Consider the following 16,949-nt stretch of genomic DNA (forward strand, 5'->3'; position numbering starts at 1 on the left):
TATGTCAAAACATTCATATTCTACTCATAGAAAGATTCACTTGTACCCTTGCAAGATGAACCACAGAAGTGAACCCTCGAATCCCTCTCCCTCCACCCTCTCCCCCCTCCCTCCACCCTCCCTCCACCCTCCCCATATCCTTAGGTTGTTATTAGGTTATAGCTAAATGATGTTTGACGACCTTGTTTATTAGGCCGGTATCTCCAACTGATCTGTGTTTGCCAGAATGCAAGTCATTTTCACATTTAAAGTGCATTTTTTTATCGCTGCGAACATCTGGACAGCAGGAGAGTTCTTTCTTGCATCGAACACCTTCCAGGATGCATGATGTTAAATTACCCTTCTGCCCAATCCCCAGCCAGCAGGTTCTGAATTTACAAAAATATTGCAGACTTTCAATTCTCCTTACACGGGGTTGATTGTGAATCTTCCCTGACCAAAAGTTTAGTCCTTTGCTAAGTTTGCAATTCCAAAGCGGTATTTAAAATGTAAAGGAGAAGGAAACAGCTACTTGGGCTTGATTAAAGACTATCATGATCATTTTTCTCTGATGGCCTTAAGCCAGCTAGATATTCATATACCAATTTAGAATTAATTCAGAAACATTTCTGGCAACTCTATGTTGTTGCCAATTGGCATAAATTGCTCCTAAATCAGATCTTTCGATACCAGCCTTACATGTTCAGAATTTTTACTAAATTATATTTGCTCCTTATTCGTTATTTATTTTCTCTTTCAGCACCTTCCATTTTTAAATGTGGGTTGGTGGTGTTCTCTTCCTGGCAAGATCACCTCCAACTTTGTTTTCCCCATAAGGCAGCTTCCTCAGCCCCCACCCCCACCCTGCTTGACTTCTGCTCCTGATTTTTTCTTGAGGCCCTTTCCCTGGGGATTATATTCTAGGCACTGGAGTCCCATACAGGGGACCCTCGGCTCTCTTTCCTGGCACCTTTTGCTCATGTGAATGATCTGGAGCAGTGGTTCTCAAATTTCAATGGGCATTAGACTCATCTAGAGAGCACCTTAACTCCCAGATCATGGCGTCTCAGCCCAAGAGTTTCAAATAGGGCTGAGGAGTGGTCTGAGAATTTATTTGCATTTCTGGTAAATTCCCTGGTGATACTGCTGCTGCTGACTCCTCCAGAGACCTCACTTTGAGAACCACTGATCTGGAGCCTCACTATCTAAAACCAAGTTAAGATCCTGTCAGGCAGGCAGGATCATCCCCTTGGGGAAGATCTGGGTTGAGTGTTCAGACACCAGGATTCTGCCCCTGGCTGAGCTGCAAACTGGAGTTTGACAAGTTACTCAGCCTCTGTGAGCCTCAGTTTCCTTATCTGTAAAATGAGAGCTAGTCTACTTCATTCAGGCTGTTTTTAGCAGCAAAATCAGTTCTTCAGACAATACCAAGAAGGCCATCATGTGAAATAAATAAAAATAGAGCTGGGGGGTGATAGCTGGAGGGCAGCAAGGGGTCTAGGAAGAATGACCTAGGGGCCAAGCTTCCGAGCTGCTCTCCAGCCCTGTGTCTTTTCACTGCTAAGCACCCACCAGAGCTTCTCAATCTAAGCATTCTCTTAGGCTTCACAGCGCTCACTTTAAGAGCCCTGTTTTTGATGATACTGAAAGTTCATTAAGATCCCTTTCAGTTCATATATTCCAGAATCTTATCCCTCCTTAATTTTTCTCCCCTGAAGTTTCTTTTCTTTCTTTCTCTCTTTTTTTTTTTTTTTTTTGAGATATAATTTACACACCTGTAAAGTCCACCCCTTTTAAGGTGCATGATTTCAGAGTTTTAGTCTGTTCCCAGTTGTGCAACTATCACCAGAGTCAATTTTAGGACACTTGCATCACCTGAAAGAAACACCAAGTATCCATTCATAGTCAATCCTCTCCAGGACGAGGTAACCACCAATCTACTTTCTGTTTCTAAAGATTTGTCTGTTCTTAATACTTCGTATAAATACAGCCGTGCAGTACCTGGTCATGCCCTTTCGTGTCTGGCTTCCTTCTTTTAGCAGGATGTTTTAAGATTCATCCCTGCCATAGCAGGCATTGGTGTTTCCTTTTAATTGCCGAATTGTATCCTCTCGTGTGGCTGTCCCACATTTTGTTTATCCATTCATCTATTGATGGACATTTGAATTGTGTCCATTTTTTCAGTTATCATGAATAATGCTGCCGCAAACATTCAAACGTTCAGCACCAGTTTCCCTGTGCACTGGTGTTTTCCACTCTCCTATGTATCTACCGAAAAAGGCAGATTTGCTGGGTCAAATTACTCTGTGCTTAGCTTAGGAACTACCGATTTGTTTTCCAAAGTGGATATACCATTTTACATTCCCACCAGCTATGTATGAAAAATCTGATTCTTCACATCTTAGTTAATACTTACTATCTGTTTTTATTGAAGCCATCTTAGTGTATGTGGAGGGGTACCGCTTGTGTTTTTTGATTTACAGTGATGGTTAGCATTTTTTCATGCACTTATTGGCCATTGTATATTTTTTGAAGAAATATCTATTCAAATCCTCTGCCCATTTTTTTTTTCTTTGTAGAGACAGAGTTTCACTTTGTCACCCTCAGCAAAGTGCTGTGGTGTCACACGCTCACAGCAACCTCCAACTCCTGGGCTTAGGCGATTCTCTTATCTCAGCCTCCCCAGGGTGGTGGGTTCAAACCTGGCCCTGGTCAAACTGCAACAAAAAATAGCTGGGACTACAGGTGCCCACCAGAACACTCAGCTATTTTTTTGTTGCAGTTTGACCAGGGCCAGGTTTGAACTCACCACCCTCAGTCTATGGGGCTGGCGCCCTACCCACTGAGCCACAGGTGCTGCCCCTTTGCCCATCTTTTACAAATTGGACTATTTGTCTTTTTATTGTTGAGTATGAAGGGTTCTTTGTATCACCACAATCATATGGGTATATGGGATTTTCAACTATTTTCTACCATTCTATGGGTTTTTCTTTTCCACTTTCTTGGTAGCATCCTCGAAGGCACAAAAAATTTTAAGTTTGATGAAGTCCAACTTATCTATTTCCTCTTAGAACTTCTTGAGATGAACATTTAAAATGAATTTTCCCAAGGATAGCCCCAGTCCAGGGTGAAGAAGGGTTGGCATGATCAGACTGGCATCCCTGTCCCCTCAGCGGTTTTCATGGACCCACTCCATGTTACTTAAATTATAACCATGTTTAGAAAGTTCCCACATACCTAGTCAGATCAGTAAAGAATTCTTCCAAACAAGTCACTCTGATCTTAACTTTTTTCTCTTTGAGCTGCGTGTTTAGGGAGAGTAGTGGGAGTAAGGAAGTTTTTGTCACAAAATCTGAGAATGTTACAAAGGTTATGGATTCATCTCCCAGAGGGAAAAAAAGGACTTCCACACAATTTCATGAGACCTGTGGACTTCCTTACATTAAACCACAGACCCCAGGTGGAGGTATGTGAACTTGACTTTTATCACAACAGTCGACCCTGTCTTTTATCTCTGCCTTGAATCCATTCTGTGCTAAAGTAGAATGACCTTGGCTTAACCTTGGAGTCTGGCTTCCTAGAAGAGTAAGTTGTCTAGTGGTTTACTCACAGCTTTCTACAGACTGTAGACTTAAGCTACTATACTCTGTGACCTTGAGCCAGTCACCTTCTCTGATAACCATACTATAACCTTTGGGAAATATGTAGCTTGTCAAAATTGAGAATAAGGTCCCCTAACTTCTGGTTGTAAGAATAAAACGTTTCATTAAGTAGTAACATTTTTAATGCTAAAGCACAGTATCTATTTTTTTCTGGATGTTGTTCTATCTGATAAAGTAGAAAAGACTACATGTATTCCCCACGTCCAACTCAACATTGCTTTCTTAGTTTGGGTTTTTTAGTGAAAATAGTAATTGAGGCAAAACGTTCTTGGTTTTCCCAAAATAGTACATGCACCCCTAGATTAACTATCTTTTTTTTATCAATTTTTTTTTCAATTTTTTTTTTTTTTTGAGACGGAGCCTCAAGCTATCCCCTTGGGTAGAGTGCCATGGCATCATGCTGACAGCAACCTCCAACTCCTGGGCTCAAGCGAGTCTCCTGCCTCAGTCTCCCAAGTAGCTGGGACTACAGGCGCCCACCACAACGCCTGGCCATTTTTTGGTTGCAGCCATCATTGTTGTTTGGTGGGCCTGGGCCGGGGATTCGAACCCACCACTTTAGGTGTATGTGGCTGGTGCCTTAGCCGCTTGAGCCACAGGTGCTGAGCCGATTAACTATCTTTATTAAGGGTCCATCCAATACTGTGTTCTCATCTGATTCTCATTCTGAGCCATGCTAAAGAGATCTGCTGTAAGTGGCTGACTTGTGGGAGGTGGGGCCTTTATTAGAATGCCAAGTGGCTGAGGACAATGAGAATATAGCCAGACATAATTGTCTGTATATACCAGGGATGCAAAAGAAAATGTGTACACATTTGAAGCAATCTTGTTGGAAGTAAAATCAGTCATTTTCAAAAATGTACAAATTGGATGTGTGTAGCATGTCTAGGCACACTTGACAGTAACAGTGTCTTCAGTTCAACGTTGAAAAGTAATATGTAGATAGCATCTCTTAAGATGTGCATCTATATTTTGGTGCCCTCTCTGTGTAATTCCTCTGAGTGCTCAGCACGGTGGCTGTGATAAATGGAGAACTTCAGGGGGAAGGTCATGTGGAAACGTCCCCTCCTTGACCTTTTTTCACTTTGTGAAAAATGGGGATATTCATCTCCACAGTAAAACTGAGTTGTTTAAAATGAGATTGACCAAGAATGACTAAAAACATCCTAAACTTGGTATAAGACTAGGTGGAAGTTCAATGTTTTTATGTAGTTTGCTCTTTGTGAGAATTGGCTATGAAGCCTGTATTATAGATCCAGTTACTAATACAAATCTCTAGTTGCAATCCTCCCCTGAATTTCAGCTCCTTCAACCCGGCTTAGACTACATACTGGCCAGATGATACAATCTCCAATTTTAAGATCACTTCCTGAATTTCATCAATGGGTAATGTCACATCTAAAGGCAGCTGTTGAAACATTTGTTAACCATACTTTTCTATCATATTTATTTTTTTCATTAAAATTTGTGAAGTACCCATAGAGAGGAAATTGTGTATTAAATAGTTTCTCACTTGGTCTAGTCTGTTTTCATCTCATTTCCAAGGTCAGATGGTCTTAAAAGAAAGACAACATACACACAATCTGTTCTATGGCAAGACAAAACGCACAGCACAGAAAGTCAAGTGGAGTGATTTCCACGTAGTGGTTGTGAATTTGCAGTTTAGCTCCTCAGAAGCGAAAGAGAACTCACTAAACTCTCTATGCAATTGAAGCTTAGTTGTTCCCTGAGCAGCTATCACCATAATTGGGGGCCGTAGATGTAAGTTAGGGGTGTAGGGCAAGTTGATCTAAGAAGGTCATCAGGGAGGACTAGAAAATGGGAACGATCCCTCTTCGTACCCATATTAGGATGCAGGTAGGATTAGTCAAGCAGATAGCAAGAGATTTTATAACAAAATAATCTGGTAGAGAGATTCTAATTAAAAGATGCTCCAACAGTATGTATACACCTTTGTGGAGTTTCACATCTGCATAGAACAATATGTCTCCCCCAAACAAGCAAAGAGTGAAGGCAGAGTACTCACTATTGCTCCAAAAAGCAAGTTAATCCAGTAAGTTTCACCTATCAGGAAATAACTGGCAAAAGGGATTCATATAATAAATAAACATGGGAGCTGCTTTGATATTTTCCCCTTTGCTACTTGGTAAGCAGAGTATTATTGCTCTGTTCTATCTTCCCCAAAGTAGGTTTTATTTAAATTGAGGCATCATTTACATATAATAAAATACAGAGATCTTAGGCAAGTTTAGAGAATTGTATACATACATAGCAGTAGTAGTGATAAAACTGCCACGTAGCAAGGTTAAGTTTCTGAGGCATATTTCCAGGCATTATTTTATTCCTCGGTTAGGTGAATCTGATTTCACAACAGTGGCAGTTCTAGCCCCATTGCAAAATGAGGAAAATAAACCAACAGAGGTTGACATGCGAGTTTCCCCTGGAAGTTAAGAGGCAGAATAGTCACATCAAAACACTGTTTTTATATGCAGAAAATATGCAGAAAAAAAATGTTCGCTATCACAGAAGAAAGGTAGAGATTATAATATTTGTATAATAGGGAAAAACAGTGAGACGACCTGGAGAGAAGGTAGTACCAAGTTGGCATGGGAAAGTTGAAGGTGGGAAGAGATTCCCATAAGCCACTTCAGCTCCTTAAGTCCCTGTGTCTCCATGTGAAAGAGTTTGAAGTTCCCTGACACCTGAAGAGGAATCTTATTTCTCTTGGGAGAAAGAATGACATTATTAGCTCTTTAAACCAAGACCCGACATCATTCTTGGTGTGTGGAGAACATTTGCTTTTGCCTGTGTGCCATTTTAGCCAAGTTTTTCAAGAGAATGTTTCTATTCTCAGTGATATTCTTTGATTGATTAGGAAGCCTTTATTTAATATTCCATAATGTATCATTTTGCACATAGTTATTCCGATTTTGTTAAATCCCATAATTAATAAATGTGAATCATTTATAGCAACCCGAAGAAAACCTTGTAGAGTGAGGCAGTCACGTGAGGAGAGAAAGTAAGCATGTGGTTCTGGATCTTATTTCAAGACCTAAAAATGAATTTGGAGCCCTGTCAATATTTCTGAATTCTTTTGCTCTGAAATCTTCATTTGTGTTTTTAGCAGAGAATTCTGCAGACAACTTTTTTCTTTTTTCTTTTTTCTTTTTTTTTTTTTTTTGCATTTAGCTTCAGGTTTATGCCACTTAGGAGTTGATCCTTTTTCGAATCTAGCCATATAGCCGACATGGATTCTGGTTTATCAGGGCTATACAATATGGACTGTGTGCTTTGTTGTCTTTCCTCTAATAAACTAAAATGAAACTGGATGAAATGACTAAGTAATAAGATCATCTTTCTCTACTCTTCTTGATGGGCTTGAACAAATAATAACATTTGAATTCTAACTATAGCTGACAAAATGTTTCATATCTGGACCCTCACTTGATCTGTAAAACAGAGACCCATGAGCCTAAGGCATGACTGCCGGGAAAGGGCTTGGGCATTGGTTTTTAAAACAATTATAATAAAACAGACACATAAAAATCTTTATGCAGGAATGACCTTTTTCCCTTTTCAAATTCAGCAATTTGTACTGGCTTCCCCCTTCTTATTAGTACAGGGTGATGATTTTATTATCTGTTTTGGTTTTTACAGATAAGGAAACTGAGGTAAGTTTTCATAGGCAGCATAACCCCCCAAGTTTGCACTGGGACCCCATCCAGGTCTTCCAACTACAAACCAACCTTCCCTACGAATTAACCTAATTCACATCCCTTTGCTCACTCATAACAATTCTGATTAAATCAGAATATTTAACATAAATATTAATCAGAATGTTAGACCATATTACTATGGCTTATTTCAGTGTATTTACATAGCTTTATGGATGTTTTATTTAATTTTTATCTTCTCATGTGTCCTTTTGTCCTAATTTTTATTTGCACTGTTCCTTTTTTTTCTGTTCCTAATTAATCATCCTTCTGAAAGTTTGCTAAAGAGTGGGTAAGTGCATTTCCCTTTTCAAATAACAATGTTTTGCATTGTTATTTTTTGTAAAGGAAATGTGGAATAATTTCAAGTGGATACTAAAATGATCTAATAAATTCAACGAGCTGGCATATAATATTTTGTGTTGACATCACTTTCCCTTTTTCCCTGGCATTTACAGCAGATTTCTGTTTGTTTTCACTCTACTATTTAAATTTAATCGACAGCCGCGTTAGAAAAATTTAAAAACTTAGCAGCAGTCTCAGTACAGGCTGTGAGCCTGGGTCTGCTTTTCAATGAATGAAGGAAATGAGGGGTTGACCACGAGGATTCAGAAAGAGACACTTTGCCTCAATACTGAGTCAATACCTGAAGATAAAATTGGGGAGCTCTGGGGCAGTCACCCAAAGTACCTCAAGGTTTTGGAACAGTTTTTGCAAAATCAGTCACAGTATCTTGGTCAAATTCCCTTTGGAACAATTCCTCTATCTAAGCATCCCTGAGCAGTTTTCCAAAGATATTTTTTCATTCCCTATATAAATCATGATGGTACTTTGCTTTATTAATCTGCTTAATATCCAGATCAACACACTGCTAGGCTGTTAAGTCCTCTACACATGCTCTTTGCAAAGGTCTATCTATTGTCTACATACATGAAGGGCATCGAAAGCCTTGGGTGAAGAACCATGAGCCTAGTAAAAATTTTTTGAGAGCTTCAACCCTCTCTTCATCAAAGACCTGGAATCAGGGTCTTATAGCTACTTCTGGGACTACGGAAATAAACTGGGTCTGCAGGCCAGGCTTTATTTATAAAGCACATTGTCTAAAACTTAGTGATGGGTGCAATGCCATCACCTTCCCAACATGCTAATATTTGTCTTTCTGTGTTCTTTAGCATCAGTACCATTCAAAAATAGACGAACTAATTGAAGAAACTGTTAAGGAAATGATAACACTCTTGGTTGCAAAGGTAACCTTCAGCCTCAGGTGAAATGTTTCATTGTGAACACTGCTTTGCTATGTCTGCATTTCCATGAAAATGTAACACGTTAAAAAGTTGAGCTGTACACTTGTGTCTCTCAGGAAACAAGATTGTACCTCATCCAGGCTCATCTCTAAATGATTTTCCGATCATCTCAAGCCGTTTGAAGATAAACTGATGAAGTGGCATATGTTAACTTAATAAGAATTTGTCCCCAAACGTTGCACTAGGTTATTTGGGAAATGTTTGTTTTGTTTTTCAGCACTGACAAAGTTAAATTTTTAAATACAGAAAGTTAAACGGTAATGAGGAATTCTGCCATTATGAAAACCCCTTTTCCTCTAGTTTCACATGCAGTGAGAGTCATAATAAAACATAAAAGTCAGATAAAGCTATTTCAGTCACCCTCATGAATTATAGAATTTTAACTAAGTAATGCTGAATGGAAAGACATTTATATTTGCCAGTGCTAAACTTCTGTTTCCCCCAAATTACTGATAAAATACAAATAAAAATAGATTGGATTAAATGTAGTGCTAATATGTAACGTAAAAACTGCTTTGCGCAGTTTTGGATTTTAAAAAGTGCATTTAATATTATCGCATGCTATATGCAACTCAATAATATTTTGTCACTTTGCACTTCTGTAACACTCTATATTTGCAATCACATAATAATGAAGAGAAAGCCGGATAAGTCAAATATTTCCATGTAAAGGCAGTGTATTCCTTTCTCTGGAGGCGGGAATCAAATAATAGAATGCAGAAATGAACACAGGGCTCAATTCTGGCCTTTGCGTGGTTAGACAATGTTGGTTCTTATTGTGAACAATTACAGTTTGAAATAATAATTTTTTTTCTTTTTTTCCTGCTTTACTAGTTCATTACTATCTTGGAGGGAGTACTGGCAAAATTGTCAAGATACGATGAAGGGACTTTGTTTTCTTCATTTCTGTCATTCACCGTAAGTAAAGAGCTGCTTTTGTTGCTGGCTTCGCTTTTGCTTCGGTTTTGGTTTTGGTTGAGAGAGGGGTGCTATCGTGTCGTTTTGTTAGGGGTGCATGGGTGTTAATTACAGTCAAGTATTAATGTGTATAATATTACCACTAAGCAAGTAAGCAGGGCATTTCATAACAGCAGGTAATCAAGTCATTTCTCTTCCATTTGTGAGTATACTATCCATTTGTGGACACACATGCATGTACACACACGTCTCTGGATGTGTGCATTGGAACAGTTGTCTGCCTACGCTGCCGTAGCTATCTCAGGCAAATTACTTAGTGTGGCCCACCATATCCTCATCTGCAATTACGACAAATTAATTTTAGAGGTTGCAGATAGACACCTATGGGTCAGGTAAAGGTGCAAACATGTTTTAGTTGGTCCTTGCTGTGTTGAGTATGGTCTTCTCAACTGAATTAATTACCTACATTTTAAAATCAGGCGAATTAACAGAGAAGTCTGTATTTCAGGGAGAGGGACCTGCATGTGTGCATAACAGTCTGCATCTCAGTGGTCTCCACAGACTGGACGTGTGTTTGTAAGCCCTATTCTGGCTGTTCATTCATACAAATACCTAACCAGGAGCCATGTGAATTTGCAACCTCTGGAGGGGATGATCTAGTTTTTTACAAATTCTAAGTGGCTCTGATTCTGTGCCAGAAATAGACAAGGGCATAGAAGTGGGGAAGATGATATGGGCAGAAGCCAGCCTTATTTCCTGTAGAGAAGTGATCAATGGCAATGGCCCCTGTAAATGGGCTGGGTCAGGGGCCCGGTTCTCCCACGCTTTCCAGTGCTAGGCTAGCACTCCAGTTGCATGCTTCCCTGCCGTTTCTGACAGCAGGTTCCTGCTGGCTCGGAGACCATCTCTTTCCCTCTGATAATGCCATAGGAAAGGCAACCAATTTAGGACCCACTGCCTATGGGTCTTTAAAGCAGCCTCATTATATAAAAAATCTCACAGATGGGTATTGAATGCCAAGATAAGGCACAGGGTACTGGATAGCCTGTCACGGTCCTTGAAATCCCACAGAACTGGGCTCAAATCCTATTACCAATATATAACCAGCTCCAAGCAGGTGGGTCCTTCTTGCTGAGCCTCAGTCTTCTGATCTGTATGAGAGTGGAAGATGGATAATGTCTTCTCTATGGATAGAGAGCTGTTGTAAGAATAATAATGAGTTATTGAGAGAATAATAATGCCCAATAGTAATAGGTAAAAGAGCTTAACATAATCCTAGCTTATACCAGATCTCAATCAATGGCAGCTATTGTTAATGAAAGGTAATGAATATGATTATTGTAAGATGCAAATGTATTTACACATGACCTCTTTCCAAATATACCCTACTTTGATCTTTTTCCAATCCACACGTTAATCTTTTTAGGAATTAAGGAAAATGTAAACAGAAAACATTTAAAATAGTTTCTAGATAGCATCCACGTATCTGTTTGTCCAGCTTATTTTTATATGCAGCTCTGACCTTCCCAGGTATAAGGATAAAACTTAATTCCAGAGTGTGATGACCCCAATCTCTGGAGATTATTGTCTAAAGTAGGGGGGGAGGGGATGGTGACAATAAGAATGCCATCTAATTTCAGTCTGTAGAACAACCCATAGCATATCACAGCTAAAATAAAACCTATCCAAACCCACTCCTTTCACAAAGAAACCAAGGCCCAGAGAGGGGGAGTAATTTGTCGAAGGTCACACAGCTATGGGCAGAGTGGGGACAGGAACCTAGGTGTCCTGCCAGCTCTCCCCTACTGAACGGCTTCCTGGAGAGAGTGGGATTCAGCTGGCAATTGTCTGACACTGGAAGGCAGATGGGCAAGAGAGTGGGGGAGATTCATAAAGAAGAATTCAGGGCACATGAGTGGGAAATATTAGACAATGTTTCATTCCTCAGTAAAGTTGTGGAAATGGTGAAAAGAGACAGAATTAAATGCAACATTTCTGGAAAATGTTACCCTGACACCCACAGAAGGCATTGCTCTGAGTTTTCATTTTGAGCAACTGTTTTTACTGCACTGGACTTGAACCCGTGGAAGTGGGGAAAGCCCCTCTGCTCTTTATCAGAATCCAATCCGCCAACGGCCCCACCCTAATTACTGACTTTCAAGAGGAAAGGAAGGGTGTCCAATGGCAGCAATATCAAGAACACGGCACAAGGTGTCTCACAGGAGGGTGAGAAACAAAGAAAACCCAGAGCAGCTCATGTAGGAGTTTTCGAGCTGAAATTCCCATCCTCTCATCTCTCTTTCCTGAGACATTTTGCAGCCTCACAGAAAGCCTAACAAAGGCACCGTAATGCAGAACACTTGGTGCCTGTTGCTGGGCCTGTAACTTCCCTTCTTAGTGACACTTCTCCCACACACTTGGCCATCCCACGGCCAAAAGCACCCACTTATCATTTGCAGCCTATCTTCTTGTCTCCTGCCAGTATTCCAGTATTAGAGAAGGCGAGCTGTGCTTAGAGGTGGCAGGAATATCTCCACACATAGATTCTGAGCTCCTGCCCAAATTCTAAAGGGCCTCTGAAGGCTTCCTGCAGCCCAGTTGTGTTAATTTCCCGGGAATAGAGTGAAAAGAAAAAGGTTGAAGAGAGGCAGCGGGTATTGGGGAAAGAGCTTGAAACCAATGAAAGAACCAGCTGTGGGTCTTCGGACACCTTGCAAAGACACAGAGATAGTGTGATGCTCTGGCATCATTTCCTTAATTCTGCTCCCATTTCTGATTCAGTTCTTCAAGTATTACTGTGCACTTACCACGTCCCCACCTCACCAGGGCTGCCAAGTATGAGCCATGTGCTCTGCCCCCCAGAAAGCTGACGAGTATCGACAAATATGCCACCCTTTCCCCCTCTTTCTCCCGCTGAGCGCCTCCTTTCCTGGGTGGGCTTGATTTCATGGTCCAAGCCAGACATTTTGGAAAACGTCTGCAGTGGCACGGAGCAGGCAGGAATATTTATTTCTCGTCTCCATCTGCATTGCTTCCTCTCTTGGAGAGGAGCTAGGGGGAGGAGGGAGGATGAGATGTGGCTTCTTCGTGCCAGCCCGATATGCGCCCAAGTGCACCCTCCTCTCCTCCCTCACCAGCCTCAGCAGCAGTAGCAGCCTGGGATTTATGGAGGCAGGAGCCTTTTGAACTTTTGAAAGATCAGCCCGCTTGGAAGACACAATTAGCAACTATCCGCCCATTTTCCTTGACTACAAGATGTGCTTTTGTGTGGGCTGCCTGTTTGGAAGGGTCTTTATCTCGTGGGTAGCCTTGTGCTGTTCTTTTAGGAGGCCAAAAAGGTGGGCAAACAGGTGCCCAGGTCCCTCCCCCAGAAAGCTAAAATGCTTCCCTCAGTCCTGTCTAGGTATTAACAAATATGCTGGTTTTGAAATTCCTTCATTTATTCACTCATTACCCAACTAATATTTACTGAGTATCTGTGTGTTGTGTGTTGTGTATTGTGTTAGGTGCTAGGAACACGGCAATTAGCAAAGGAGACATGTCTCTGCCCTTTTAAAGCTTGCCATTAGTAAAGGATACAGGCAGTAATCAAAGGAAAGAAAATTATCCCATGGAGGAAGCATTACGCAGGACATAAACCAGAGGGCCAGAGAAAGTGGTGAGGGTGGTGTCACTTCAGCTAGGATGACTGGGCAGGGTCTCTCTGTGGAAGAGATGTGACCTCAAACTTGAAAGAGACAGCCTAGGATATAGACAAGGAAGAATCCTTTGGATAGGACAGCAACTGCTTTGGCCATGAGGCAGGAAAGGAAGAGGCATTTCCTTGCAGGATATTTTGGACTTGACATGAGTTTAGAGATGAAGTAGATGTTGGGGGTAGAGACTTACTGGTGGGGACTCAAGGGGGAAGGCCCAAGAATTGTGTTGCAGAGAAGGGCTGAATTGAGCCAAATGAGTCCTGAGGAGGCAGTGGGGCACAGTAAGAAAGACAGCTCAGAGTAAGGGGACCTGGGATGGAAACCCAGTTTCACCCCCTTACCAAGGAGCTGTGTGACCTGGGACAAGGGACCACATCTCAGCTTTTAATTTCTTTCACTATAATATGACAATGGTTATGTTAGATGGATCTGAAAGTCTAAAATAACTGTGAGAGCTACAGCTCCTACAACTTAAACACTTGCTAAGTGCCTGGCACAAACGTAAGTGCTTTAAATGTATTTTTCCTATTGAATCCTCGGAATAATTCCTTTCCAGCAATGGTCCTCTGCAGATGTGGGAAGTGAGATTCAGAGAGGGTAATCTCCCCAGCTCCACCTGAGTGCTCCCTCCACTGAAATCTCAGCCTCCTTAGAGGAATGAAGACATAGGGGGAGCTCAGTCCCCAACCCAAAGCAGAAAGGAATAATTATATCAAGTCCTCTGAAGCCCCCTAGAACTCAGCCAAGATCCTCCCAGGAAACACAAATCCATTTGAGTGGTCACATCATAACATGGAAGCTGTCAGGAGCCCAAAACACCCTGTATGTTCATCCAGTCATCCTTTTCTCAAATTACCCTCATTCACCCTATTTTCCTTTTGCCAGCATTCTCGTCGTTTTGCCACTTAGAAAGGAAACAAAGTAAGGCTGGGCATGGTGTTTCAGCCCTATAATCCTAATATCCTGGGAGGCCAAGGCAGATGGATTACCTGATCGCAGTTCGAGACCAGCCTGAGCAAGAGCAAGACCCTGTGTCTAAACATAGCCAGGTATTGTGGTGGGCACCTATAGTCTCAGCTACATGGGAGGCTGAGGCAAGAGGATCTTTTGAGCCCAAGAGTTTGAAGTTGCTGTGAGCTATGACACCATGGCACTCTGCCCAGAGTGACAGAGTGGGATTTTGTCTCTAAAAAGAAAAAAAAAAAAAAAAAAGAAAGAAAGAAAGAAAAAATAAAAAGAATGAAATAAAGTAGATAGGTTTCTTCCCACCAAAATCTGTGACAAGGGTGGGCATCAGTACAAATGACTGTGTACAGGGCTCCTGAAAAAGAATGTTACCTTGGTCAAAAGCCTGCACTCAATCAGGGGGGTTCACTTCTATTCACAGAACATTCTGGTCAGGAAACAGAGTGGAATGCGTTTTAAAGTGGATTGAGTGTTCCTGGGGGTTCCCTAGTGTTTTCTCTGAAGGTGTTTTATTTTTGCCTTGACTCCAGGGCTTTTTACAGTGGGGATTGATGATGGGAGCTACGGATTTTGATCCCCCTCCAGAGGGTAACATCATCAAATTATCAGCTGCCAAGTTCATGTCATTGAACTCAACCAGCTTCTACATTTCCCAGTGAAGGTGCCTGCCTCAGACAAAAGCACCAACTGTGGTAGTAATAGGTGGTATTTATTTATTAAACACATACTATGTGCCAGGCGCTGTGTTAAGCAATTCAAATGCTTTTTTTTCTCATTTGATCTTCAAAATTACACTATGTGATAGATTTAATTATTATTCCTATTTTACTAATGAAGGGCACTAAGTAATTTATCCAAAGTCACACAGTTTTAGCAGCTAACACTCTACCCTAAATTTATTCCTGTATTATTGGCAGAATGTTATTCTCCAGAGATGAACAGAAACCCACAAATGAAGTCAATTAGTAATTCTTCCAGAGACTACCAACTATCATTCCTAAGAGAGAGAGTTATCTTTTTTTCACTTCTTACCAGCAAAATTATTTTATAAATAATTTACTCACCAGCCAGCCAGTTTTACAACAACACCAAAATAATGGACATTCGAAATTTCCTATTTCCTTTGTGCTTTCCAGAGAACCATCAGTTTTACATTAGTCCTTCAATCATCATATGTTTAATGAGTGCCTACTATGTGCTAGGCAAAGAAGAACGATGCCTTTTAGTGTACATTCTCAACAAGTAATTTGCAAGAGTGGTGGTGACTGTTCAGAGACAGAGAAGGAGCCTGTCTACTACTTCCTACACTGTAGAGCAACTGTAGACCAGAAGGACCCAGCCTCATCTGGGAGGTCACTGAAGGAAATGACATTTAGCTGAGACCTTATAAGTAAGTAGAATTTCCCCTGGCAAAGAAAAGAATGAAGAGTATTCCAAGATACAAAGACCTGAAAGAAAAAGGGAAGGTCAGAGACCTTCAGGGAACTGAAAGTTCCTCGTGATTCAGGGACGGGCCAGAGCAGAGGGAGAGAAATGACAGGGGTGAGATTAAAAAGTGAGGCAGACACCTGACCATAAAGGAGTTTGTGCATGGTACGGAATTAAGGGTGTTAAGCAGGTAATTTACCAAATTCATTAATCTGGAGAAGTTGAGTGGTCATAGAGAGACCCTGCTCCTTGTTCCAAACCAGGGCCAGGTTTGTGGTCTTTTTTATTCCCCATGTTATTTTTGAACTCCCATGCCCCTTCCTCCTCCCCTCTCCCCACTCCCTCATTCCCCTGCCCCATTGCTTCTCCATTCTCATGATGCTTTACTAAGAAGAATGTGTTACACCACCAGCCAGGTTAATAAAAAAGATGTAAAATCTCCATCTTTTTAGTGGCTAAATAGTATTCTATGGCATACATATACTACAGCTTGTTAATCCATTCCTGGGTTGGTGGGCATTTAGGTTGTTTCCATATTTTAGCAATTATAAGTTGAGCTGCGATAAACAGTTTAGTGCAAATGTCCTTATGATAAAAACATTTTTTTCTTCCTGGTAGATGCCTAGTAATGGGATTGTAGGATCAAATGGGAGGTCTCATTTGAGTTCTTTGAGAATTCTCTATACTTCCTTCCAAAAAAGTTGTATTAGTTTGCAGTCTCACCAGCAGTATACAAGCATTCCCTTCTCTCCACATCCATGCCAGCATCTGCAGCTTTGACACTTTGTGATGTGGGCTTTTCTAACTGGGGTTAAGTGATATATCAGGGTAGCTTTGATTTGCATTTCTCTGATGATTAGGGATGATGAGCATTTTTCCATATGTTTGTTAGCCATTCATCTGTCTGCTTTAGAGAAGGTTCTAGTCATGCCTTTTGCCCAGTGATATATGGGTTGTTTGGTCTTTTTTTGTTGATTAATTTGAGTTCTCTGTAGACACTAGTCATCGAGCTTTTGTCTGATTCATAGTATGCAAATATCTTTTCCCGTTCTGAAGGCTGTCTTTTCTGCTTTGGTGGTTGTTTCCTTAGCTGTACAGAAGCTTTTCAGTTTAAGTCCTATTTGTTTATTTTTGTTGTAGTAGTTGCTGTGGAAGTCTTCTTCATAAAATCTTTCCCTAGGCCAATATCTTCAAGTCTAGGAAGAGGGTATAATTCCAGGTATTGATCCATTTTCTTTACAATGTCAAATTTCTTTCTTCTTTTTTTTTTTTTTTTTTTTT

The 16,949-nt window shown here is 40.9% G+C and overlaps 1 protein-coding gene across 6 annotated transcripts in view; it reads left to right on the forward strand.

Moving 5' to 3' along the window:
* CADPS (calcium dependent secretion activator) overlaps nucleotides 1-16,949 on the forward strand; it is a 484,159-nt gene that overhangs the window by 404,772 nt on the left and 62,438 nt on the right. For 5 of the 6 annotated variants that reach the window (XM_003785525.1, XM_003785526.2, XM_003785527.2 and 2 more), the window contains 2 exons: nucleotides 8,527-8,601; nucleotides 9,493-9,576. In XM_003785525.1, the coding sequence (XP_003785573.1) occupies nucleotides 8,527-8,601; nucleotides 9,493-9,576 (159 nt within the window). Of the gene's footprint in view, nucleotides 1-7,631; nucleotides 7,647-8,526; nucleotides 8,602-9,492; nucleotides 9,577-16,949 lie in introns of all 6 variants that reach the window. The other variant, XM_012802483.2, reaches the window with a different exon arrangement.

Source organism: Otolemur garnettii, unplaced genomic scaffold (assembly GCF_000181295.1).
Source record: "Otolemur garnettii isolate 467f Iridium unplaced genomic scaffold, OtoGar3 scaffold00015, whole genome shotgun sequence".
In the NCBI taxonomy this organism is placed as follows: domain Eukaryota; kingdom Metazoa; phylum Chordata; class Mammalia; order Primates; family Galagidae; genus Otolemur; species Otolemur garnettii.